This window comes from Pezoporus flaviventris, unplaced genomic scaffold (assembly GCF_033815535.1).
Source record: "Pezoporus flaviventris isolate CSIRO_AGI_PZ_B2104156 unplaced genomic scaffold, CSIRO_AGI_Pfla_v1 ptg000023l, whole genome shotgun sequence".
Lineage (NCBI taxonomy): Eukaryota > Metazoa > Chordata > Aves > Psittaciformes > Psittacidae > Pezoporus > Pezoporus flaviventris.
The window spans coordinates 4928704-4956195 of NW_026892571.1; the positions used below are offsets into that span (position 1 = coordinate 4928704).

Below are 27492 nucleotides of genomic sequence, written 5' to 3' on the forward strand. Positions count from 1 at the left end.
AACCCTGCTCATTTTTCTCCCTGTTAAAAAAGGATCCTGGTGAAAGGATTTATTCAAGCCTTGTAAGAGAATGCTGCCCCGTCCATCCCCCAGCCTAAGGCACAGATGTGCACTGTGGCCGCTTGCCCATGCAGACAAGCTCAAAGATGGGGAGGAAATGTGATTTTTCCCTGATGACTTCCCTCCCAGTCATCTTTGCTGCTATTTGTAACAGCAGCAGATACCACATCCTTGGACAAAATCTGCTTTTCAAGCAACGATGTCCCTCTTTATAATAAATGCTGCCAACACCCAGAAGTGATAGCTCACAAACAATGGGTGAGAGGACAACGGGAATGCTCTTTGAGATGCTGTGCAGAATAGATCATCCACTGCACAGCAACAAATCAAACTTGGGGAGAAAGAATTTGGAAACAAATTACCAGCAAGATATTTCAAACTGACAGCAATTTGGAGCAACTTACGTCTGTCTGGTAAGAACTGTATTCCTTTTATTTCCCTGTCAATAGCAGCTACCTTATACGATTGGTTTCTTGTTGGTAATTCTGTCTGGAACAGAAACTCCTGAGTACACTTAAATTGATAACTCTCTCTTTGATCACATTTCGGTAGCGATGCTTTTCACCTTGACAAGAAGATTCCTCCCTTTCAATGAAGTTTTGATACCTAAACAGCCACATGGTTCTGGGATTTCCAGCCTCAGGGCCTTCTGATGCAGTGCAGGCAGTGTGATCCTGGGCTTGGACTCAGGGCTGGGAATGGTGGATATATGAGTTTGGGGCGGATGTTGCAGAGATACAAGCACCAGACTGCTTTGCCTCAGTTTCCCTGCTCCAACAGTATAAAACCTGCTTCCGTGTATACTTGTTTTCCTGAGAGAGGGATAATGAATATCTGCTAGTAATACTTGCTCCTCAGGATACCGGAACATGAAGGATTAAGGGTGCTTCTCTGCTCCAACCTGCAGCGTTGGGAGGTGAGGACATCACCTCTTTGTGCGCCCAGAGGAGTGACGTGGAGCTTTGCATGGCACATGTGCGCCAGCAGGAACACACGGGGAAAGGAATATCAGATATGGTGCAACCACAGGCTTGATGTTCACGTACAGCCGGGCCTTGCCCTGGCTCTGGATTCAGGTAGCAGGAGGAGCTCAAGTGCAGTGTGGCAAAGAGAGACACTAGGGTGGAGGTGGAAGGCAGGAGTGATCCCACCCTGCACGCACAGGATCTGCATTTCTCCAGCATCCCATTGACAGCACTGAGGACTCATCTCCCACTGCACGTGTTAATTACAGAGGCAGCTCATTAATGTCTGTCAGGGAGAGGACTCAGCAGGGTGGAATGTGTTGGGGGCAGAAGGGAATGCAGCAGTGCTGACATGCCCCAGGCAGGAGAGGCACATGAAGAGCGTGCTAGCCTGTAATTTGCCTACAGTTTCTCCTCGGGAAGCAATGAATGTTTATGACTAGCCGTGGCAATGCCCGTGGATCTCTTCCAGAAAGTGGCAGACAAAAATAGGTTGGAATTGCAGAGAGAAAAAGAGAATTTTGACATTTCTTTGAAAACTCTTTGTGGCCACATGTTCCTAGCCTATTTTGGTCAAGTGCTTAGCAAGAGGGATGTCAGCTGTGGCTGACAGCCCTTCTAGTTGCCCTTGGTTTAGCACAAGCCAGGCCCTGCTCATCCGCTAAGGGAAGTCAGCCCAGCAGAGTGATTTGACTGGTTTAATCCTTTAAAAGAGAAAGGAAGAGATTCATGGTGGTTCAGCAAAGCCCTAGCTGCCCTTGGGGACCATGTCGTCTTTGGGATAGGAGGATTGTCTCTATGCTGCTTTCTCAATTGCTCCACTTGGTGCTTGGGGCCACCTTTTACCTTGCTGAGCTTCCAGGGAGTGTGAAAGGGAGTTTGGTGCTCTGAGTGTGGAATCAGGTGCTATCAGCATGGGATTTGTTTCCTTCACTGGCTTCTGCTTTGTACCCAGCATTTGGAAATAACTTATTAGGAGGGAGGGAAACTTTGATGAGAGGATGGCTTAAATTTGTAGCTTAAGTTGTGGTCTTTTAACATACTAAATTAAAATCATCCTTTACTGGTGTTGCACTGCATCCTCCCTGGATAAAGAAAGAAATCTACGATGCCTATTTATTCATGCCGTCCCTTAGAAACTGAGATCTTATTGCCAGTCCTCCATGGATATGAAATACTCAGTGATGCAACAGAGGCACATTTAAAATGAAGTTTTTCCCCCAGTGCCCTTGGCTAAGCTTTCCTTCCCTACACAGTCCCACCTCTCTGGGCACCACGTTTTCGTGGTGCTCTATGTCTTTAGTCTTCATAGCATTTAGGATCTTTCTGGAGGGAAAGCGCCATAGAGATGTAAAACCTTATTCATTAAAGGCTGAAATAGATGCAGTGTGTGGAGGTCAGTGACTCATGCAGTAGGATTCTCAGGCTTCTGCTATGCATTGCTTCAGGGCACTTCTCTGAATGTTGCCTTCTCCGGGGCTATGACAGTTTATTACACAAAGGCTCTGTGAACCGGAGGTGAATGCAAACTATCCTGGCTAGGCGGTTCCCTAGTTGGCAAAGCAGCATCCAGGGAACCCAGATCATGGTCAGCCTTTTGGGATAGCAGCATTTCTCCCTGTGGTTTCTGCCTGTTCTTTTCAGGACGTCTGCGCTGTCATGTGTGTGCATGGGGGGATGCTGCTCTGCGCCAGCAGCCCCTGTGCTCATGGTGTTATGGAACGCTTCTGCTTCTAGAGGCCCCAGGAGCACTTGGTGGAGGAGGAAAAGAGAGTGTTTTGGATGAGATCCAGTGGCTTCCTGAGGCAAGTCTCTAGCACTTTTTGTTGGAGAGGACAGGCAGTGATGGTGGGCAGCAGGCATCAGCCCTGCAGCAGTGAGTACCTTTGCCTGCAGCTCTGGCTGGCACAGCCTGTGCTGACCCCCGGGGTATCACAGCATTGATGGGGGCAGCCAGCAGTGCCAGAGGGAGCCCCAGTTTAGATGCAGGTGTACTGGTAAATCTGTTCTCCTCCTGACTGAGGTTCACTTAATCAAAGCAGGTTGCTCTGTTGTGAGGGGCATACGGCTTAGCTGCCATAGCTGCAGTCCCACCAAAAGCATTGCCTATAAAGTTTCCACCCTTCTAATGCAGTCCTGAGGCACGCATGGCACCAGGACATTGGGACTTGCTTTCTAGCTGTGCAGGTGTTGATTCCTAATTGGGTCTTGGGAAACAGTCTTGCTTCCTTATGTACCTGAGCGCTGATGAGGAAGGCTGATCCCTCCAGCTGCATGGGAATGCTGGGGAGACCCTAGGACCTGAGGCAGTAGCATGCATGAGATGATATTTGTGCCAGATCCTTGATTTTGTCCCTTTTCATCAGAGCCACCGGTCATAGAATCCCAGACTGGTTTGTGTTGGAAAGGACCTTAAAGCTCATCCACTTCCAACCCCCTGTCACAGGCAGGGACACCTTCCACTAGAGCAGCTTGCTCCAAGCCCCTGTGTCCAACCTGGCCTTGGACACTGCCAGAGATGGAGCACTCATAACCTCCTTCTCCTCTGCAGTCAGTGCAGCTGGTGGCACAGCACGGCTGCCCTGGGGCTGTCCTTGCTGCACAGCATGACATCAGCTTCCAGACAGCTCATCCCTCTGGTATTTGGATCCTGGGATTCTTTTATTGTATTTTTAGTTTTTCCTCTTTCGATTGGTTTACTGCTGCCCATTCAGCCTCTCCTGCAATGCCTTCCACCATCATTATACCTCTCTACATCTTTTCCACTTTTCCTCTTTCTTTTTATTTCCTTCCCTCTGGATTCTCCCATTACCATCTCCTGCCCAGCAGTCCTGTCGTTGCCCCCACCACTTCTTTTCCCACACCTTCTTCTCACAAATAACAAAACTAAACTGCTCTTAAAACGCTTGGAGAGTGAAGACCCATTTTGAAATGGGCATGAATGGACGCAGGAAGCAGCTACTTCATTTCAGCAGTGTTGTCACAGAAATAGAAAACCCAGTTCCAGTGGAAACATACAGTTTAGACCCTGTATGCTGGGACCAGCAGTCACGTAGTTACACCAGGAGCTACATAAACAAGGCCCTTCCTCACTTGGCACTCAAAGCTACCTCAGGATTTCGCAGCAAAAAGGCAGCTTTCCTCCTGTGACTACACCCACCCGGGTGTCTTCAGGTGGCACTCGTCAGGGATCGCCCTTGTGCACAGATCTGACTAATGGGGACACGCTGCCAGACTGTGTCATCACCAACCACGTTCTGCTCTGACGTGCTACACTTCAGATTGCCCGAATAGAGGTAAGACTGAAGGCAGTTGTTTGCTTTATGACTTAACAACCCACATGCAGTATCACTGTGGCAGCCTCTCCTCAACTGGCCTCTCCCCTGGCTTACATTTGGTTTTCACTGCGTGAAAAGGGGCGAGAGGAGCATTTGAAAACTCTGGGAAAGCAGGATTACAAACCCACAAACACGGCTAAAGTAAAGACTCGGGGTCAGGCAGAAAACTTCTCATTTCAGAAAATGGATTAGATTTCAAGATGCTTGCACAGCCTGATGCTATCTTAATGACATGTACTGGATGGGAAGTGTAAGGCTATTGTTCCTGGGTGCCTGTCTAAACAACACCCTGCATTTTAGTCTCCTTGATAGAGCCTGCCACCATGCTCCAAGAGAGCTGTTAATTAAGAGACAAAGTACAATCTCAACCAGGCTGGCTCTATTTTATCTAATATTAGTTTTTGTTTGCTGAGTCTTTTAACTCGCTCCACAAGCCAGCAGAGCTGCCAGCTGATCTACTTTTCCCTTTGCTTTGCAGCTGCGTGGTGCAGAACATGTGATTCTCCACAACTCCAGGCCTTCTACCTTTGAGTTTGTAGTTTCAAAAAGGATGATTTGTTTTACATCTGACATTTTGTCCTGAAAGGATGCGAGATGTGCAGAACTGTGGAACGTGGAAGCCACTGCAGGAGGCCAAGACATGATATTAAAAGCAGTAATGAAAGAAAGAAAGCAAGCTATTGAAGTATAAACTCAATTTTACTAAGAGTACGCTACAGATCAGAAATGAGTAGTTTGAATCCCTGGTGCAACTGACACCAAAATATTAATGATTTAGTGCAAGCAGCAAATACAAAGAGCTTAAAAAATCTGTTTTGTCTGTGTTTCCAGAGGAGAGCCTATTTGTTGAGGCACTGAAGAACCTGTATTGTTTTAATAATGCGTATCTCAGTCAGTATCATAATTACAGATCTCACTTTCTTTCGATTAACTTCACTCACTGACAAGGTTGGACTCTTGATCCCTATTTTCTTTCTGGATTGTGAAACAACGGTATGCCATTTATTTCCTTGATTTGGACCCTTTTCTTGGATTAAACCTGCAGGAAGGAAAAATGCAATCTAAATCGCTGTAGGACACTGCCTTGTCCTGCAGGAAAGGCTTGTAGGAGCATGGCAAAAATGGTCCTGCTGATGCCACTGAACCAGGACCTGGAGGAAAGTCACAGTCCTGAACCATGGGGTTACCCTGACCTGGGGACAGCCCCCTCGGGAACCCACATGGCCGCCCATCTCCCTCAGCTAAATCACATACCTTGAATAAACCTCCCTTCCTGGTAGGTTGCCCAGTCTCTATTTTGTTTAATATCAAAGGATGGAGCGAGTAGATTCAGGTATCTCGGAAGCACTGGCAAATGAGTCATGAAATGTATTAACTTTATTCAATTGTTTTTACAATCCAGTACAAGTGTAAGCTCTGTAGAGACATTTGTATTAAAAACCATCTCAACACGCGCTATGAAAAATGACACAGTAATCGTTGCTCAATAAAAATGGTCACTCTCTCACAAGAGGCTCACTGAGACTTTACGAAGAGACCTTTGAAACAAATTACTCATTAAAGAGGACTCTCCCCACTGCAAACGTGCCTCTGTGGACTGAGGGTGAGTTCCTAAAACCTCCTTCTCTTCTGAGAGGAGCTGTGCTGGCCCTACTTTGCCTCTGGGATTACTTCTCCTCTGTATTCTTGTTGGTAGAGACAGTTGCAGGAAGCCAAGAATTTTCCTAAAAGCAACAGATTTCATGAATCACAGAATCCCAGACTGGTGTGGGTTGGAAGGGATCTTAAAGCTCACCCAGCTTCAACCCCCTGCCACTAGAGCAGCTTGCTCCAAGCCCCTGTGTCCAACCTGGCCTTGAACACATGGAGGTTAAGGTAAGTAGGTTTCCAATTCACAAAGCAAGAGGAACTAAGCTATTGTTTTTTCTCCATCCCCTTCAAATCCCAACACCCATCACCCCCCTGTTGTCTACAGTCCTTTCTTGCCCTGTGCTACCTCAGGAAGACAAAGCCAGTTTTGACCTAAAATTTGTTGATTCTGCCTTTGGGACTGGCACTGTTTAACATCGTTGTCAGTAACGTGGGCAGTGGGATCGAGCACCCTCATGAACTTTGCCAGTACGGAGCTGTGTGGCGTGGTCACACACTGGATGGGATCCAGAGGGACCTGGACAGGCTGCAGAGGTGGAACCCTGCGAACCTCATGGAGTTCAACAGGGCCAAGTGCAAGGTCCTGCACATGGCTCAGGGCAATCCCCAGCACAAACACAGGTTGGGTGGAGGAGAGATTCAGAGCAGCCCTGAGGAGAAAGACTTGGGGGTCTTGGTCAATGAGAAGGTCCCCATGACCTGGCTTCAGTGAGCGCTTGAGCCCAGAACCCCCCCGTGTGCTGGGTGCACCCCCAGAGAGTGAGCAGCAGTCCAGGGAGGGGATCCTGCCCCTCTGCTGGGCTCTGGGGAGACCCCCCCTGCAGTCCTGATCCAGCTCTGGGGCAACAGCACAAGAGGGATGTGGAGCTGTTGGAGGGAGTCCAGAGGAGGCCATGGAGATGCTGCGAGGGCTGGAGCAGCTCTGCTCTGGAGCCAGGCTGAGAGAGCTGGGCTGGGTCAGCCTGGACAAGAGAAGGCTCCTGAAGGGGAGACCTCAGAGCAGCTCCAGTGCCTGAAGTGGCTGCAGGAAACCTGGAGAGGGGCTTTGGACAAGGGCCTGTAGGGACAGGCCAAGGGGAATGGCTTTAACCTGCCAGAGGGGAGACTGAGATGAGCTCTTAGGCAGAAGCTCTTCCCTGTGAGGGTGCTGAGGCGCTGGCACAGGGTGCCCAGAGAAGCTGTGGCTGCCCCATCCCTGGCAGTGTTCAAGGCCAGGTTGGACACAGGGGCTTGGAGCAAGCTGCTCCAGTGGAAGGTGTCCCTGCCCGTGGCAGGCGTTGGAGCTGGATGAGCTTTAAGGTCCCTTCCAACCCAAACCAGTCTGGGTCTCCATGATCCCATGGAAAAGCCGGGGCTGTGCCGAGCTCCGGTGCCGCGGGTTCACGCCCCCGCCGGGCCGGGGCCTCACCTGCGGCGGGCGGTGCCGGGAAGGGCGCGGGGGCGGCGCGGCGGGCGGCGCCGGGAACAGCAGCCGGGCTGTGCCGCGCGGGGCGGGGAGGTGCCCGGAAGAGCCGATTTCCTCAGCGGGACGGGCGCGGCGGCGGGACCGGCGGACACGGACAAAGCGGCCGCGGGCGGACCCCAGCGAGCGGCGGCGGAGGTCACCTTCCTGCGCACGGTGAAGTTGGGGGGCTCCGGGGGCGGCATCGCCGCTGTTTCTCTCACTTGGAAACTTTTGCGCGGTGAGGCGGGCCGGGCCCTGCCGGCCGCCGCTGCCGTGTGAGGAGCGGCGGGACCCTGAGGAGGGGGAGCAAAGTGGAGCGCGGCCCGGCTCGGCGCTGCGGGGAGGAGCGGAGCGGAACGGGCCGTGCCGCCGCCGCTGGGACGTGGGCCGGGGACCGGGCCTGGCCTGGGAGGCCGTGGAGTGCCGGGGCGGTGCGGGTGGTGGGGACCGGAGGCCGGCTGAGGGTTGGGGGGCAGCCGGTTGTGTTTAGTACCGCTGAGAGCGGCTCTCCCGGGGGGAGAGCGCCGGGCGAGCCCTGCTCCCGGAGAAGTTTCGGTGGCGGCGGGGCTGCGTGCCGAGGCTCCGCCCCGCGCTGGGGCCGCCCCGGCGCCGCACTCCGGCTGCGGGCCCGGGCGGGGCGGCCGCGAGCCGGGCAGAGCGCGGAACTGCCTTGGCCCCGGTGCGCTCTTCGCGGCCCAGGGCTTCTGGTGGGGTCCAGCCGACGTGAGCCTCTTCCCTCTCGCCCGAGCGGGTGGTTTTGTTCCCGTCCTCGACACACAGCCTCCCCTAGCCGGGAGCAGATCCCTCCTTAGTTCGGCGCTGCCACGTTTTTCGACACCCACCTCTAATCTGCTGGTATGCAGTTAGGTGAACGCTTCTCCTTCGCTGGCAAGAAGTTTCTTGCTACTTTTTGCAGCTAAAAAGCGGGGAGAGCGTCTCAACCTAAAACGCTGGGCTGTGTGTAACCCTTGTCCCGCCTTCTCCTTTGCCCGGGGTCCCTGAGCAGGGCATATCAGCTAGTTCGGCACACCCGAAATCTTTCAGGCTGAAAGTTTTCAGGGAAGCGTGTGGTGCACGCACTTAGGGAGGAATTGGATGTGAGGGAGGGGGCACTTTACTGCCTGCCTGCCCTGCTCAGAAGGTGACCAGTGCCTTCTGGCAAGGCTGATCGATCGCTTCCTTGCCCAGTCTGGGCTACCAGCCTCTGTGTCCTCGTTCCAGCGGGCTATGACTCAAGGCATGTCTGGTTTATCTGTATTAAACTAGTCTGGGAGCTCTTTGCTGCCCTCCCCCAGTTTCTGTTTTTTCTTTGTCTTTTGTTTTTTGTGATGCGGGTTGTGGAGAGATAATCTTGGTGCTGGAGTTACAGTGCAGGAAAAACACAGGAAACAAATGAGTGGGGAAGCAGGGGCTATGGGAGAAGCTCCCTTAGCTGCACAGTGCTAACTCGTCCTCAGTCCCACTGACTACACTAGGCTCCAAGTACTTCCAAGCCTAGCTAAAGGCTGTGTGTTTGTGTTCTTTTTTTTTTTTTTTTTTTTTTCTTTCCAGCCCTTGGGTTGGTTTGTTGGGAGGTTTATGTTTAAATGAAGGTGGAAGCCCAGCTTGCTTTGCAGTATGTGTGGTCTTGTAGGTACCCTTTGGTGTGTCTTGGGGTGCTAAGGGCATGTTAAGTGTTTAGTAGGACTTGTTTCTCCCTGCTGAATTGAAAGTTTCTGTTTAAAAGGGGCAGAACTTTATGTTGAGTCACTAACTATTTTAATTTTTTAGGTTTTAAAATATCAAGGAAATGTTGTTGTTGTGTTTTTTTTTTTCTTTACTTAGGAGAAACAGCCAAAGCCTTATTACATTTTGGTTTTAAAAAGGCTTTGCCCATACTTTTTTCATAACAAACCACATGCTTTCAGTCTTTGTTGTTTTTTCAATCAGCTCTAATAATAGGCCTCTGCATCAGAGATTAACAGTTCACACAAGGTGGCAGGGGGAACACAGCGGGCACAGATTAGAAATCCTATGCCCCAAATGATGACTTAAAATACCAATGTACATATTTGCCTCTCAATACATTTTAGTTTTGTGAAATATCAGCATTTCTGTGCAGGCATGTGTAGTGCTAACATTAATTTGCAGCTGCTTTGCAGGTCTGGTAAAGTTAACGGAAAGGTGTAACAGAAAAGTAATTTGTGTGTTTTTCAGCAGCATGGGTATCTTCCTTCTGCAGCTGGGAAGATCAAGACACTGATCTCACAAAGGAAGGCAAATGTTTATGAGCTAGAAATATACTTTAGTGGGACTTCAGCCTTGCCTTGAGATTATATCCACTGTTACTGTTTGATTTCTAAATTACCTTTCTTATGTAGGGAATTAGTGAAGCTCACAAAAATACTTAGCTGCAAAACCTGTCCGCTCATCACGGATAGGTAGTAGGGCTGGTCTGCAGAGAAGAGCAATGTGGCCCTGATGCTTCTGTTAGAGGACTCGCTGTATACAGTTTTACTTGGTATTTCTTGGCTTTGCTGGATGTGAAAGGAAACATGATCGATAAAAGAGGATTGAGTATTATTTTCTTAGGACTGTGCCATGCTGAGACAGGCATCCAGCATGGAGATGAATGCCTGTTGTTGTTTTCTGCTGTCCTGCCTCAACTGGAAATCACTAAAACCACTGGTGCTGCAGAACTTTAATGTATATAACCTTGAGGATTTGGATCCTTTACTACTCTGGGAATTCACCCTGATTTAGTTTTATAGCTAATCTGGAATAGCTCCATTCAGTCAGTTTATAGCTTGTGCGTTGGTTAAACAGCCTTGCAGCTTTAGAGAGAGTGCAGATGTTTGATAATTACTGCTTTTAACTCATACTATTTTAATCCAGTGTATGAGACTTAAAATAGGGCTTGCCCACTAAATTGAATACCAGCACCCTTTCTGGAGGAGCTGTGCTAAAAAGCTGAGCATTGCAAGTGACCTGCTGTGCTGCAGAGCAGAACTGGGTGCAAGTAGGTTTATCGAGGTGAAGGAGTGGCAGGAGGAATGCGGTCACTGCCACTGAAGGGGAACTCTCCTTGAATGACTGAGACTTTTCCAGTCAGGATGAATGGGTGTTAAGTTTCTTGGCTGCAGTGGGTTAATATAGACTCTTCTGTTGGCAAATCTAATGCTTAAATATGATTCATAATTCCTCCTTGAGGAAGAGCCATCTACCTTTACTCCAACCGTGATTACATTATTTCTGTTAATCCCAGATGTACTACGGAAAACATCTGCTAGTCCTTTGACACGTGTTTATAAATAGCTCTTGTGAATCAGAGGAGTAACCTTTTTTCCCTGTGCTTTATGAAGACAGGAATTATTAAATATGCAGATGTGAAGGCATAACTAAAGGAGTAACAGTTACCAAGGTAGAGCGTAGAGCAGTGCTGAGAACATGAAACTAAGCTGGGTGCCAGTCAGTTCCCTGACAGATCTGTTGTAATACGGGGAATGACAGAGACAAGGAGGAGCGCTGATGTGTGTTACAATTCAAGAGGGAGTTAAACTCCTGTTGTGTTTCCAAGGCTGTGAGGGGGTTGAGAGCAAGTAAGATGGGGAGCCATCAGCAGTTTTTACAGCTGATAACATGAGATGCAACTTCAGCTTGTGATGTTTATTTTTTCCTGACAACACCCAGTTTTCTAAGCTGTCTGTGCTCTGTTATCAACAGATCTGTGTATTGTTAAGAAGAATTTCTGTGGGGAGCTGATATTGGGGAGCAAATGAGGAGTTAGTGGAAGTTAGGGTAGAAGAGGTTGTAAACATACTAGTGCACCTTGTTGAAATGGTTACTCTGAGAGACTGAAACTAGTGAGCTTGTGGATAGCTGGTGAAGGATCAGGAGAAAAAACATCTGACTTTTCTTTACCTGGAAGTTAACTGAAGGAAATGGGGAGGGAGCATAGGGCAGGCAGTTCTGTCGTTGCTATTCTTCAGCATAAGATCAAGAGGTCATTTAGGTAAAGACTAAATTTGCTGCTTTTCAGCTCAGAGTAAAAATTAACGCTACTTGGGGACATGTGGCCTTGATGGCGTGTGTGGGCTTTTTCCCCCCTCCTCTTCCACTCTTTCTCAGTCCTCCAGGCATTTAGCGAGTCTTCAGTCACTGCATTATTCTGCGTGCTTTTGGAAGCATTAGCTAGGCAGATCTAAGGCTCTAAGGGGAGGTTCTTCTTTCCATGTCTTTTTCTGGATGATACAGGCTCAGCACAGACAATCCACTGAAATGAATGGTCTGTGCAAGGGCTGCAGTAACAACATGGCTTTGCAGAGCCAAAAAGGTCAATTTAATTTTTCACATAAACAAGGCTGAGCTGTATGCTTATAAAGCAGTGCTTAACCTGCGTAACACCAAGCAGGCTGGTATTCATCTTTGCAAAGTGCTCTTGAGATCTTCAGTTGAAGCCATAGATAGGTTTTTTTAATTGACTAGAATAAGAAATTTGGAAGTTGTTGAATAGCAGGGAACAGAACTGGTGGCATGCTGAAGAGCAAGAAGGTGCAAGTGAGTGTTCCTCTATGTTAACATGACTAATCACAGAATGGTTTGGGTTGGAAGGGACCTTCAGCTCATCCAGTTCCAACCCCCTGTCATGGGCAGGGATACCGTCCACTAGACCTTGTCCCTCAAGGCTCTGCCCGACGTGGCCTTGAACACTGCCAGGGATGGGGCATTTACCACTTCTTTGGTCATCCTGTTCCAGTGCCTCACCACCTTCACAGTAAAGAACTTCTTCCTAACATCTAACTTGAACTTCTACAGTTTTAGTTTAAGTCCATTACCCCATGTCCTGTAATCAAGATGTACAATTCCCTTTTCTTTACCCATGTCTTGCAAGCATGTCCTTGTAATGTATACTTGTAAAACTAATTTGCTTTAGCATGACTTAAAGACCTTGTGAGTCTCACTGCTTGATGCTTAAGAGTTGCTTGGCATCTTGCATAATTTGTGACAGACTGTGGACATGTATGCAAGGGACAAGTCTCATATAAACTTCACATATAATTTACCATAAAGTTAATTTCAATCAGTACCTGATGTCCAGATGTTTCAGAGTCTAATCATCTTAAATTATTCATTTAAAGGCAGAGTAGTTGAACAATAAACTGGAAGTCACGTTCGGGGGGCTTGGTGCCATCTGATGACTGTAGTTGAGAGGTCCATCCAGCCTAGTGTCCTGTCCCCGTGACTGTCATCACAAGGTTTTGGTTGTACCAGTCCCATCAACTTTCTATTCATCTAGCCTTTAGGCCAGGCTCTAAACCACAAGCCCTTCACCTGGCCTTGGCCCAGCTTGCTGTTAATGGCAACAGAAGGAGGGAATAAGACGGGAACTTGGGGGCCGTTTCCATTGCCACTGTTTGTCACACTGTTGAGCAGTATCCTCTGACTCCTTTGAGGCCTTTGAGGAGCAGTGGGTGCTCTTGGGTGGTGTCTTGTTCCTTGTCGTAACTACTGACCCTTGCACCTTCCTTTTTATTGATCCCACAGTCCTTTGGCTTCCCTTCCCTGTATCATTTCCTTGGGTGGTGGTGGTGTATAAAGCCATCCCTAAAAGGAAAAGCAACAGACAAGCAATAAAACAAGCAATAACAGATGAGAAAACGGCAGGCAAGTAGCACTGCTTCCCTCAGGTGCTCTGCTGAGCTCTGTAGTGTCAGAGCTTCCCAGGCAGGAGTTGGAGCCTGGGCTGACTCCTTGACGTGCAGATGTGGCCAGTGGCCAGTGCCCAGTGCTGGTGGGCTCGGTGCAGCACATCTGTCCTCTCATTGTATTTAATAGGCTTAATTTTCTCCTTCTTGAGAGTTGAATGGCTTTGTACAAGCTACAGGTAAAATGAAGGACACAACATACTTGTGAGTATGTTGTGAGAGAGTAAAATGCAAGGGGTTGGGTTGGCTCTGTGAAAAACTGGAGTGGTTTAGATTTCTGTACAAAGTACAGCTTTGTAGTTCCTGCCACCTCACTTTTTAGAAGATGTGTTCAATTACAGGTGGAAACCCATTTCCTAACTGACATTAAACAAAGCATCCTGAAAGTGGAGAAGGCTTTTAGGGGACTGGGCATAGCCCATGCTTGTTATTCCATGGCACTTCTGCTGCTGGTGGAATCCTTGCTGACAGTATTCTCATTTTGTACTGGTTCAATATGATTGTGTGGGTGGCTTTATTCCCTTTTTCTAGCTAAGGTTAGGGAGAAGAAATAATAACGTAAGATGAAATAAACAGTAGCAAAAAAGGCAAGAAGATTTGTTTCTAGCAAACTAGAATAATGCAAATTAGTTGTGCAGAGTTAAAAGCTTATAACCACAAGGAAAAAAAGTTATTTTCTGGTCTTTATGCATCAGTACTTCAGCATCAGGTGTTTGAGTCTGTTTCACTTAGTTTGCAGAATTGGCTAAAACAATTTGATTATGTTTAACGGAATGTTATTGTGGGCCTAAGGAGAAGTCAATGGTTATCAGGGTAAGACGCAGCGTTCAGCAGAACCAGAGGCAGGGCGCTGGTGCAGAGCCAACTGAACAGGATTTCTTAGCTCATCTGTTTTTTGTTCAGTAGCTTTGTCTTGTTTCCTGTTCCTGGGGCTGAGGAGAAGGGGTGGAGAGAGAAAATACCTCTTTAATCAGAGGGAGGTTGGTTTCTACTCAGTAAATGGCTGTGCTACTAGCTTAAAATCTGTCTCTTTTTTCTTGTTTTTTTCTTTTTTTTTTCTTTTTTTTTCTTTTTTTTTTCCCCAGCAAGACTAGCCAGGCAATGACTCCTTCCTCTCAAAGCTTTTGGTTCCTTCCTGTTGCTTTTAGGAAATGTGGGTGGGTCAGTGACTGTTTTAAACAAAAGTTGCTTTAATTGGTCATTCCTATGCTAAGGCAGTGACTGGAAATGGTTCCTGTCCAGGCAGATCACCCTTAGCTGCCATTCTCATGCACCACTGCACACCCTCAGCAAGTTGGCACTTGACAGAAGGTGCTTGTGGCTTTGCAGGTAACCCTGGTGAGCATCCAAAAATCATCGCACCAGTGTGTTTTCATAATTACTATGCTCTTCTGGAGAATTTGCAAAGTTTTCATCAGTCAGTGCTCTCTGTTCTCAGTATCTGCAGCCTATTGACAGTTTGTGTGGAGAGGAATTGGGGGGTGTTAGAGCATCCTACCCTGCATATTCATAGAATCACAGAGTGGTTAGGGTTGGAAGGAACCTTGAAGCTCATCCAGTTCCAACCCCTACCACAGGCAGAGACACCTTCCACTAGAGCAGCTTGCTCCAACCTGGCCCTGAACACTGCCAGGGATGGGGCAGCTGCAGCTTCTCTGGGCACCCTGTGCCAGCCCCTCAGCACCCTCACAGGGAAGAACTTGTGCTTAAGAGCTCATCTCAGTCTCAACTCTGTCAGTTTAAGAGCATTCCCCCTTGCCCTATCTGCCAGGCATTGTAAAGAAAGATGCTTAATTTATCCAGACAGTGCTTGTGCATTACATTCCTGTTCAGTCTTTCTTCCTGGGGTTTGTTTTTATGATCCCTCCTTCTTAACTGCAGGATGTGTTGGTGGAGCTGCAAACTGAGAATAGTCTGGGGCCATGCAGTAATGGTGCAGTTTTTCCCATGAAACTAATTCACTGTTTATAGCTAAAGAGATGTTGCTGAAGGTTGCCACAGGCTCCAAACAAAGTTCTCATCCTTCACACTTGTGGGTTTTGTTACTTCTGTTTCTTTAAAAAATAATTGTTTTGTAATTTTGAGATAAGACTGGCAGAGTCCAAGTCCAAGTTCCTGCATCAAAGTGAAGAGCTGAAAAAGGAATTCTAAATTACTTTTCACAGAAGAACTTTAGAAAGCATTTTACTTTGAAGAATCTTTACAGTCATGTTCTGCTTTGCTTCAGTGGGTGCTGCTCTTCTAGTAGCTTTTGCAAATGGAGAAAACTATGAAAAACTTCTTTCACTCTTACGACACTGAATTTTTGCTCTGTAGTCTTTAGTTGCCACTATGCTGGCCATGCAAGTGAGAACGGGTATGGTAGTTATGCCCTGTTAATACATGACTCTCCATTTCCTCCATGTTTAAGGAAATTGTCTCATTGAATCTCTAATTAGAGGAGTCTCTTCAAACATGTGTGAACGCAGACAGCTTCAGTATTTGTGTACTTTTGACTGTTCTAAATCCAAACCTTCATTAACAATCTTAAAGATGTGGTCAGCTAAAAGCACTGAAGGGTATTGCATAACGACGTATCAATTTGGGTATGAAGATGCGGTTTGAGTGAGGTCAGATTCTGGTTATTTCTGACTCTCGAGCTTAAACTGCACTTTTTATTGCAGCTCGAGTGCTGAAGATGATCAGAACAAAAATACCCAGGTTTTCTTTTCCCTTTATTGCCAGCCATCAGTGGTTTTTGCAAGCCAAGCAAGAATTAATTTTGCAGCACTGGCAAATTTTTGTGCCAGCTGATAAAGTAGGCTAATTTCTATCAAACTTTTTCTTATTTGAGGAATACTTGTGGCAAAATGGAATTTGTTAAAAGGTTCTTCTTGCATTCCTTGTTAACTTCAGGTTGGTAGCTGGAACCTGTGCTAGCATGGTTTGGGGTTGGAAGAGCTGTGCTCTGTAGCCACAGCCTGGTTATTATATCTCCTCTGACTGTGTATCCCTAGGGTCTGAAATGTGTACAGTGGTTCAGAGAGCAGCAGTATTGCTTAATGATTTTAGAGAAGCTTTGCAGTTTTCTGCCTCAAGGGTGGGAAGAGACGCTGTGAGGTAGGAAGGGCTATCTGTGGTTGAACTAGGGAGTGATTTGTGTTGGAAGGGACCTGAAAGCTCATCCAGTTCCAGCCCCTTGCTACAGGCAGGGACACCTTCCACTAGAGCAGGGTGCTCCAAGTCCCGTCCAACCTGACATTGCAAACTGCCAGGGTTGAGGCAGCCACAGCTTCTCTGGGCACCCTGTGCCAGTGCCTCAGCACTCTCCCAGGGAAGAGCTTCTGCCTAAGAGCTCATCTCAGTCTCCCCTCTGGCAGGTTAAAGTCATTCCCCCTTGTCCTGTCCCTACAGGCCCTTGTCCTGGAAAGCCCCTCTCCAGGTTTCCTGTAGCCCCTTTAGGCACTGGAGCTGCTCTAAGGTCTCCCCTTAAGGAGCCTTCTCCAGGCTGACCCAGCCCAGCTCTCTCAGCCTGGCTCCAGAGCAGAGCTGCTCCAGTCCTCGCAGCATCTCCATGGCTTCCTCTGGACTCCCTCCAACAGCTCCACATTCTTCTGTTTGATCAGAGTGGTCCAGCAGATGTACCAGTCTCATATCCCTTCCTCAGGCTGGGTCCCCTTGGTTTGTTTGAAAACACTAACTGTTAAGCTGTCAGCTTGAATGTGAGATGTCTGTCAGTGGTCTGGGGTTTGAGAGTTTGAAGTTACCATCACTACAGGGATAAGATCATGAAAGATATGCTTAAAATGAAGGTGTGTTGCCCTTCTGTGTGGCCAGAGTGTCACAGGCCTCATACAAGGAACAGTTAAAGTACAGCAGTTCCAAAATCAGAACAGATAGTCTTTTATAAGTTGTCTTCCACTCCGTTCGTCTTGCAGGTCTTCAGCATAAAATGTATGAATGTTACTGTGAAAACAGAACGAACCATTTATTATTAATATTAATATCTTGCAGCTCATGACACATCCTTTCCCAAATACAAAGTTTTGCAGCTAGAATGTTAAAGTTTATCTTAGTTACGTAGGAGATTCTCTTTTTTAGAAGAAGCATGCTTGTCTTCTAAGGCAGTGCCTTGATACCCTCTCAGTTTTCTTTGTTGTTGGAATCCTGCTTGAGTTTTGGAAACTGAAAACTCTGCAGAAATGAGTTGGACACTTGTTGGGGCATGCTGGGATATCCATCTGGTCAGTTCAATGAGGGTAAGCATGAGTTTGGTTCTTGCATCCTTTTAGGATGTCATCCATGCCTTACTGTGACATGAGTAAGTCGCTAATTGCCCAATTCACATGTGATTTGGCTTGCCATATGCCTCCTTTCTGGCTCCTTTGAGACAAAGCAATCCTGGCAAAAAGAAAATAATCAGAGCCTAACACACAACTGAAAGCAGAGGGGCTGCTGTTAGCACTGGCATCTCCAAAACCCGGTTTATTTGTACTTGTGAAATCCCTGCTGTGGTCCCAGGGACACCACAGTGAAGCTGCTTGTACAGAGTGTGCCTTCCATCCTGTTAATGATAGCCACCCCAAGCCAGAGTCACGACAACCTGTTGTGACAGAATGCATTCCTGATTTTTGGAATGAAAAGAAGTTATTTGAATCCACAGTACTATAGCAGTTGGGAAGCTGTTAGGAGATAGCATGCACCGCTTTGGAAGGCGTGTCACGTCTTAATCTTGTACATGCTCTCATGGGCTCTGGTTCCAGAGGGGAAAAGGTGATGCTATAGGCACACTATCTTTAGTTAGAGAAAACACCCATGTGGAAGAGAAAATGGTGACAAACTTTACTGATGTTCCTCAGGGTAGGTTGCATTTCCTAACTCAGTAGCAAGGTCTAAAGATTCCCTAAGCAAAGGGAGAAGTGGAGAAGTATTTGTTACTGGCTGTGTGAGGCTTTCTGATGAGCAGTTTTAGATGGCTCTCTATGGGCCTCCTCCACAAGAGCAACAGGGAGAAAACAATATGAAAACGAATCATGAGAGCTGGGTCTGGAATGGTAATGGTGAGAAATGCGCTTATCTGAACCAAAATATTGTCTTTTTACTTTGCTGGTTACTACGCTCTGTTAAAAAAATGTGTAGCAAAGCTGAACATACTCAAGTGGCAGAAATGTTTTGATAATTGAAGGATACAGTCAATGCAACATCTAAGTTTGTATTAATGTTTCTAACTGTGATAGTAAGGGTTTCTAAGGAGGTAGCACCATCATGGCATTTATGGTGGAGGAGAGGATTTGGTGGCTGAGCAGATAAAATTTAAGGTTGAAGGCTGTGTTAGAAGAGGGTGACTATATCTAGTTTGATTTGTGTATAATTGATGTGAAACCAGCTAAAATCCTCCTTGAAAAGCATCACATATACCAAACACCCTTGACTAGCAGGTGTTCATATGCGGAGAGGACTATTGCTTTGTTTGTGAAATGACGCAAATTCCTTTGGAGACTGTGAAGAGAAAGAGGAAAGAATGGAACTTTTTTTTCCTAGATACTTTTAGTTATATGTGAAGCAGTTTTGAACTGTCAGTAGCCATGCTGAAATGTTTGCATGTGAGCTGGGTTTAATAGGAAGTGTGCCTTAACCTTTTTGAAACCCAAATGTTCAGAAGATGGTGGAAGTCAGAAACCTGGTTCCCACAGATCTTCATCTGCTGCCTTGTCTTCTGCCTTCAGCAAGGGTAAAGGATCCTTGCTGGTTATCAGGTGGATTACGTAATAAACTAAACAAAACCAAAAAGATTCCTTTGGGAGCAAGGAAGATGGTTCACTTTCTGGCTGGAAGATGAAGCTGGGTTTAGAATCCCATTGTGCTTCATCCTCATGATTTGGTGATGGAATAAGGGCTGTTCTCATTACATTGCATAGAAAATCCAAAGACAGTCTACAGGCATGGTAGAGGGCAGGATTATCATTCAAAATGACTCTAGAGTACTTAAATAGGAGGGAAAGAAATAATCTGCAAAATGTGATTGAGTACGTATTGCTGTGCCTTGGGCAGAATCGGCTGCACAAAATGGGAATGACTAGGTGGGTAGCAGAAAGGGTGTTAAAATGGAGAATGTCTTCCCAGGTATAAAATGTTTTTGTTCTGTTTTCTTTTGTTAGGTTTTTGGATAGCATAATGATCAAATTCAGAATATGTGCTCTTGTGCTTGGCCCAAGTTAGCCCCTGCTGTGTTAGGAGATCACTGAATACTACCTTCTCTAATAACCTGAAATACTGTCTTCCCTAAGAACCAAAAGAGAGCAGTGAGTGTAGGTAAAAGTCTTTGGAAAGCAGCCTGTTAGGATGGCTAAAATTTGAAGACTGATAGGTAGCATGTAGAAGACTCTTCAGGTAGCACAGGGTGGTGAGACTTAAGTTGCAGCATAGAAGATGGGCACTTAGATCTCCTCTGTGTAACCTAAAAGAGATTTGCCCAGGCCCAGAGGCTGGGAGGTTGCAGATCTCTTGGAACATACCAGCCCAGCAGTGCCTTGAGAGCCTGCCAGCACTATCTTCAGGTGCACATGGGATGCAGCCTGGAAGAACAAGACCATGAGCACTTGGCCTCTCCATGATGCTGAGAGAGCACTGCTGTCTAGTTCCAGCAGTGAGCTCTGCATACTGTTCCTTCATGGGGTTTCTAAAAAGCCTTGGGTGCCTTTAGGACACTTCTGCAAAGAAGCTGCAGAGCTTGCCAAAGCCTAGAAATTACTTATATTGCCAGTATTCTGGAAGGAAGTATCTGAAGTTATTCTTAAAACCTTGAGCTACCAGTTTTTGAGCAGACTACAATCTTTAGTTGTGGCTTTTGGCAGGAGCACTGTATGCATCTTACCCTCACATCCAGGCAGGCAGCTGAGCTTTAAGGTCCCTTCCACCCAAACCTGTCTGGGATTCTTTGACTGCACAAGCTCCCACCTCATTGAACTCAAACATGGTAACAGGTAGTAAACCGAGTGAGAAAATACTGTAGCAGTCTTTAATTGTTGCCTCTTCCACAAGGCACAATTTCCACAATGGCTGTGGTAACTGTAACATCTAATAAAGGACAGAGGATGTCCTCTGGACACAGACTCAGGCTGCTGTAGCACTAGTTTCAGGCACCTGGGATGGCCCTAGAAATGGGTTCTCCCTCCCACAGAGCTACCATGTACAGGACACACAGCAGTGCACATACTGGAAGCAGGAATTTCATGGACAAAGTAGCACAGAGCACACAGCGGAAGAGAGCAAGCGATGCTGAATCTCAAGTGCTGGAAAATATAGAAAGGCACCACTCACTGCACAAAGAGTTATGGTAGCCCAGCCTCTAGTTTCATAAGCAGCAGGAAAGCTGCTTAAAACCAATATTCATCCTCCCACACCCCTCCAGGAACTCACTCCTGTCTTCACATCCCACCCCCTCTGCACTGGCACAGCTTTCCCCATGGCTGAGCCATTAACCAGCTGGGGAAGAACTGATTTGGCTGGAGGAAGAGAGATCCATTTTTGGCGGGTGGGCTGAGATCCATCTGGTTCACCATGCCACCACAGGAACTGCAAAGCAGAACCAGGGCTAGCAAGAGGAGATGGCCACAAGGCCTATCAAGTGGAAACACAGGGCAAAGCTGCATGTCACAGTCGAGTTGAACCAGATGCTCTGAAAACAGAGCATGAAGTGCAGAGAGCAGGAGCACTCTACCAGCACATCTAATGCTCGGACATGTGAAGACCCAACTTTAGACCATGCTCCCAGCCAAGCACACTACCTGTAAACTGTTCAGGTTATTACAGTGGTTATGATGGTGCTCATAATTGTAGCAGATGATTCAAGACTAGTGCAGTTATATTTAAAGGGACTTGGTGTGCTTGCAAGGACACGACGGTGGAGGGAGAGTTCAAAGCAGCTGCTTCCACAGTTCCTGTTCCAGCCAGTGAGCAGCTCTGCAAGAACAGCTATCCCCAGAGAACTTGCTCCTGCCTTCCACAAATCACAGAATCCCAGACTGGTTTGGGACCTTGAAGAGACCTTAAAGCTCATCCAGTTCCAGCCCTTGCCATGGGCAGGGACACCTTCCACTAGAGCAGCTTGCTCCAAGCCCTGTGCAGCCTAGCGTTGAACAGTGCCAGGGATGGGGCAGCCACAGCTTCTCTGGGCACCCTGTGCCAGCCCCTCAGCACCCTCACAGGGAAGAACTTGTGCCTAAGAGCTCATCTCAATCTCCCTTCTGGCAAGTTAAAGCCATTCCCCTTTGCCTTATCGTCCAGACAGTTGCAGTCATTTTAGGCCCTCTTTAGGTATTGGAAGAGTTTGTTTTAAGCAACAAGGCGAACTCCACAGGGTTCTCTTGGTGAGAGTGCAGCTCTGCTTCAGCATGTCCATGACAGTTGTCCTTTTATCCCTTACACCAGCCCCATTCATTCTCACACACATTTGTAAGCTGTGGCCTGTTCGTGTGTTCTTCACAAGCATTTAATTGAATAAATGTATTTACAGCAGTATACAAATGATACCCATGCTGCCAAACAGTGTATTTGATATCAAGTTATGCTTTTTAGATAAATTTCAATAACGTTCATACTAAGTGGTTTTATAGACCATTACTTTTGGCCAATTTGTGAGCTATCATACTAACGTGTTCTCAGATGAATTGCCTTCATTATCTTACTAATACAATTAATGTATCTTCTCATGGTTACCTCGTCCTGCACTTTGTTTCTGCAAGAGGTATAACAATTAAATACACAGAAACAGCTTTTACCTAGAAACCTAATGGGCTTTTCAGAGCCCTGGTCATGTTTTTTCAGAAACCATAAAATCTTTCAGTGTGTTTTTTCTTGGCTTCTTACATAGGAAGCGTTCACCCCTAGCTAATCAGGAGGGAATAAACCAGTGTAATTCCTTGCTGAGGTGGGATGCTGCTGCGGGTGAAGGACACTTCACAGCTCACCCTCTGCCAGTGTCTGGGCCACAGCACAAGCTAGGGTGGATCTGGACCCGCAGAAGAGGAAGAGGGTAATTGGGGTAGAAGGATAATCAGTGATTTCACAGGACTTAGTGGGAAGCATCAGAGGGAGAGCGAGGAGGTGGAGGTGGCAGTCCTCCACCTTCCTGCACTCAGCTCAGTTGGGTTTCCACAGCTGCAGGAGCTGGGACCCTTCATCGACACCTTCAAGCTTTTTGATTTAAACCAGTCAGACATGTTGTGTGTATGCTAGCATGGCCCAGCCTATTCCTATTTTCTTTTCAAGCTTTCAGCTTTTTGAGTTCTCTCTCCTCAGTGTGGGTGTAAGTGGAAGGCTGAATGCAGGTGAGGTGAAAAAACCCCACTTTGCACCTTGTGAAGTTGTATTTCAGCGTTTGACAGCACGTAGGCTTTGCAGGGCAAAGGTCTGATTTCAGCAGTGTAGTGAGTACTTCAGCTATTGATTCATGTCCGTGGTGGCATTATGGCATGGCTTGGGGTCAGCCTGCCATGGAGGTGCCTTGAAGTGAAGCCAGGTGATGGGGCTTGGAGCAGCCTGGTCTAGTGGAAGGTGTCCCTGCCTGTGGCAGAATGTTGGAACTGGAGGAGCTTCAGGGTCCCTTCCAAGCCAAACTAGAATGTGATTCTGTGATGATGGTCTGACTTCTTCATGTCCTTTCAGGCTGAGCTTCTTGAGTGCCTGCCTGAGAGGTTTTATTCTTCAATGGGAAACAAGCAGCCAGGGCTGTGATGTTTCTGCATGTTTAACTGTTAGTGTTGGCGTGCTGGTATGAAACGGTTGGTTGTTGGTATGTGTCCTCCACATTGCTTGTGACCAAAATTAGTGCCTTGCCTCCAGTTTAAAAACAATGGGGCGTTGTGCTCTGCTGGCAGCTCAGGGACATCTGGTGCTGTCAGAGCAATCTCTCTGTGGGGATCCTGTGCAGGCGATGTCCTGACCAGAGCAAGGTTTAAAGATGCTGGCTTTACATAGCTGATAAAAGCTTTAATACAACTTCAGCAGCAGGTGCTTAGGAGAAGGGGTGGAAGGAGACGTTGGAAATGTAGTTCTCTTCTGGGGTTTTTAAAAATAAATAGTTACAACGTGGGTTTAGTCTAATCTTGAATTTTGAGGGTAACCAAAAGCAGGAAGATCTGGAATATATTAAGTCTGAAGTGGTACGAACTGGTTTTATGCACCTGTGTCCTTTAAATCCATTTTTAAACTGAGATGATGGTTCTGGTTGTTCCTTTGTGCAGTACAGCATCACAGTGTTACGCTAATGGTGGTTGTGATGGTAGTTCATAATTTTTAATTCTTTTAATGCTTTCAAAAGCTGAGCTATTTTAGTAGTTTCACAACTTTCCCTGTAATCATATTTGCTGTTCCATTGGGATGTTGATATAAAACTGTAACGGGCAGGAACAGCTCAGTGACAGCTTTTAACAGATCTCTTCATGCAAATTTGCTTTTTCCTCCTATGTAAATGTTAAGGGGAAGTGTAATAGATACGTGAGCTGCTAAATATGAACCAACTGGATTTTCTGGCTTTATAAGGCTTATATTCATGATTTTATCTTTGTACTTCCAAAGGTGAATTGGATGTAGGAGGAGTGAATTAAGTTAGAACCTGGCTCCTGGCTTGACAAAGCATTTGGGGCAGTGCTTGATGGTGGAGCTGAGAACAGTAGCAGCTTAATGGTACTGTTGAAGTTGAGGTGTTCCCTTCTGCTCCCCCAAGACCTTGGGCTGCATATCGCAGCTGGACTGAGGCCACAAGACAGCTCTCTTGGAGGGAGGCAGCAGGAATTTGGAAGGGATTGCTTCCTTAGCCTCCAGCTGCATGGGTAATGTGCCCCTGGTACCTGTGAGGCCCTTTCCTGTTGGTTGGGGACCACTGAGGAGCAGACTGTCTTGTCATTGCCCATCTCATCATTGCTCTGATAAAATATTGTGGCTTCTCAATAGGTTTTGGTGAATTTTTACTTGGTCTTGTTTTTATTTTCTAAACAAGACATGGTTATGTCTGTATATTGTCATACCAGGCAGCTTTTTAAACTATTGCCAGCTGAACCAAACCTGGTATTTCCCGAGACAGTATAACCTTAACTTACATCAAATGGATGTGTTGTGTGTTTAATAGCCTCCACTTCAACTCATTTTAAAATACTTTGCAGCAGTATTAATAATAATAAAGTTGTATTCATGTAGCTATCTTCTTTTCCTAGAAATGACTGCTGTTACTGCAGGCAACGTTAACTTCAAATGGGACCCCAAAAGCTTGGAGATAAGAACACTGGCAGTTGAAAGACTACTTGAGCCTCTTGTTACACAGGTAGGAAAAAAAAGGGGCAAAACCTGTATTATTTTTGTTAAGTAACGCTCAAAATGTAAATTCTTGAAGTAAACCCACTACAAATCTAAAGGTGGAGAAAAGCATACAAGTAATTTTTGTACAGTTTTATTGTGATGGGTTTACTGGGCGAGTGTAGAAAGACTGTGCTGCTTCACCACCCAATAAGACATGATATTTTGATTCGGAGTGCAGAAATGCATGTTAGTGACTAATCTGTGTTTTGGGTGGTGTGCTGCGCTGTTTATTTGTTGAGTCTTTAAAAAGCTAGGCTTGTTCAGCCTGGAGAAGGGAAGGCTCAGGGGAGACCTTATAAGCCTTTGTTACAGTTTCAGTATATCTTGTAAAAGATATGCTTTCTTTAAATTTCTGCCTACATGTTATGCTGGTTTTGTGAATAAAAGCTTATTTCTGCATGGTGTATAATGTTGAGTGACATGCACTGAGGAATGAGGGGAAGCTAGAGTAAGTCTTGTAAATGTAAGCTGTGAAGGTTCTTGGAAGGGATTTTCTTGGAGGCCTCAAAGAGAAGGTGCACTGGAGATGGTTAACTCATCTGTTTTAGCATTGTTTTCCTGAAATATGAAAGTTTTAAACTGACAATGAACTGGACACAACTCCTGCTGAGCACAGACTGCAGCCATCGACTTCTGCTTCCAGTGTTAACATCTCTTTAATCACCAAGCTGCTGTCTATACCTGCCCTTTGCTCCCTCTAGATACTGAGATGTGCTGTCGGGTGATCTACTACATAGCTTTCTAGCCTGAGTATTGGTGAAGTCTTTCCTTAAGAGAAATTGTCCCAGTTTCACAAAGTTAACTGAGCAAACGTGTTTATAAGACCTCTTTGTCCATATTCAGTGTCTGGGACTTATTCCTCAAGTAGCACAACAGGCAGTCCCAAATTTTGAGAATGATGTGACTGGCAAAAGAGAAGACAGAGTAAATTGCTTTGGTGTAACTTGTTCTTTATCTGTATTACATGGTGAGCTGAGACTACCCAGTACAAATGCTCCACGTTAACTGACAGTGATATTCCCAGCTGATGGCTTTCCCTCTCTGAATCACCCTCCTGAGAAGATGGATTCAGCTCTGAGGACCTTTATGTCAGCAGTCCTTGGGCTATATTATTAGTGTTGTAATTTAATGTCCCTCTGAAGTACCTTTGAATGCATTTTTCCTAGATTCAACACAAAAGGGGGGGGGGGGGGGGGGGGATGCAAGTGGAAAAGTGCGCATGGATTTTGTGACATCAGCCTGAAGAGGATGGATCCTTATCCCTAAGAGAGCTAAGGGAGTACCTGGTGGTCATCTGGCCACTGGAGATCAGCTCCTAGCAGTGTTTCAGTCTATGTTCAGACATAGAACTTGGAAATAATATTTGCAGGAGGACTGGGAGAGTTCCATTTTGGTTGTTTTAGGGAAGTAATGAGCTCTAGGAAGTCCTTCACTCTGCATTTTGTCCATTGGCTGTTGTTTTGAACTGGAAGGATACTGTGGTGCTAGATTTCTGTAGATAATGGCTTCAACCTTGTTTGGGGTCTTTTTTTTTTTTCACCTGGATAGCTATCCCAAACTAATTATCCCAGCTTATTCTCTCTTTATGTGGTGCCAAATAGCTCTGGCCTGTTGGTGAGATTGCTGTTGGTCAAAAATACAAATAGCTCTCAATCCTTCAAATCGAGTTTTTGGGTCTGCTGCTGTAAAGAAAAATCTGTAAGCAGTTTAGCTGAATTTATAGTGCTCATCTGAGGAGTAAAGGAGCATGGTAATGTGGAAATGCTTGTTTGGGTTTAACCTTTGGAGCTGGCAGTACTGCAGGTAAAAATACATGTGGCCTTGCTGTCAAATTGATGAACTTCCAATTTGTTCTTTTTGATTTTGTTTTTCCCCTTCCATCTGTGTCTTTAGGTAACAACACTTGTTAACACCAGCAACAAGGGCCCCTCTAATAAAAAGCGAGGGCGTTCTAAAAAGGCCCATGTTCTGGCTGCTTCGGTTGAACAAGCAACAGAGAATTTCCTGGAGAAAGGAGATAAAATTGCAAAAGAGAGCCAGTTCCTTAAAGAGGAGCTGGTAGCGGCTGTGGAAGATGTTCGTAAGCAAGGTAAGAGTTATGTGTCTGGTACCTTGTAAAGCTGTGGATTTTCAGAGCAAGTAGAACTTGCTCTGATTTCTTGTTTCCCTTTTGCTGTTCTGATGACTCTGTACCTCTCTGCTTATGTAGATTCTTGGCTTGTCTTGCTGTCTTCCTTGAGGAGTAATATGAACTGGAAAATTGGGTGTCCCAGGTAGAGATTGAGAAAAGAAGCAGAAAGGCTGATTCTTTGAAGAGCGTTTAAAACTCAGTTTAGGCTAAAAAGTAAACTTCCTCCCCCCCCCCCCCCCCCCCATTTCTGCAAATGTTCTGGAACTACATCTCGAATATATCAATAGCTTCTTCAATATTTGCATGCATACAAACAGCATTGTAGGAGGAAGAGCTGAGTGTTGACTTGACAGAGCCTGGTGTCTCCAATATGCAAAATGCAAACAGCAACAAACAGAACGCAAGGACCTTGACTAAATATTCCAGCTTCCTCCCCCACATCATCTAGTGTTGATTTTTATAATTTTCTTTTTTACTTTCTTGGAGAAGACCTGCAAGAAAAGCCGATGGAGCCGGCTTACTTTAAAATACACACTAGTAAATATTGTTGCTCATAAATCATCTATCATTCTTCCAGGCATGAGCTTTTTCTATGCTTCAGTGAAACTCAGTCAACTGGTATTAATGGTGACGGCTGCTGCTGCAAGAAAAGGAAAGCTCATTAGCATTAATTACTTGTTCATAGCTGAAGCTGCAGAGAGATGAAGTATTACTTGAAAATGGTTCTAAGTTCTGGATGAGCCTGGTTGACAGACCAAGGAAAGATCAGCATAAGAGGGCCGCAATATAAGGGGCTAATTGAGTTGGCTTAATTGAACAACAGCCACCAACACCAAAGAAACGAAAGCTTTGTCTTAAAGCCTTTAATTCCTGGTGTTTGCTGGCT

The 27492-nt window shown here is 46.2% G+C and overlaps 1 protein-coding gene across 1 annotated transcript in view; it reads left to right on the forward strand.

The window, feature by feature from the left end:
• CTNNA1 (catenin alpha 1) overlaps positions 1–27492 on the forward strand; it is a 252171-nt gene that overhangs the window by 118779 nt on the left and 105900 nt on the right. The window contains exons 2-3 of the mRNA XM_061456451.1: positions 24333–24440; positions 26369–26564. Coding sequence (XP_061312435.1) covers positions 24336–24440; positions 26369–26564 — 301 coding nt within the window. The 5' untranslated portion in view covers positions 24333–24335. The remainder of the gene's footprint in view (positions 1–24332; positions 24441–26368; positions 26565–27492) is intronic.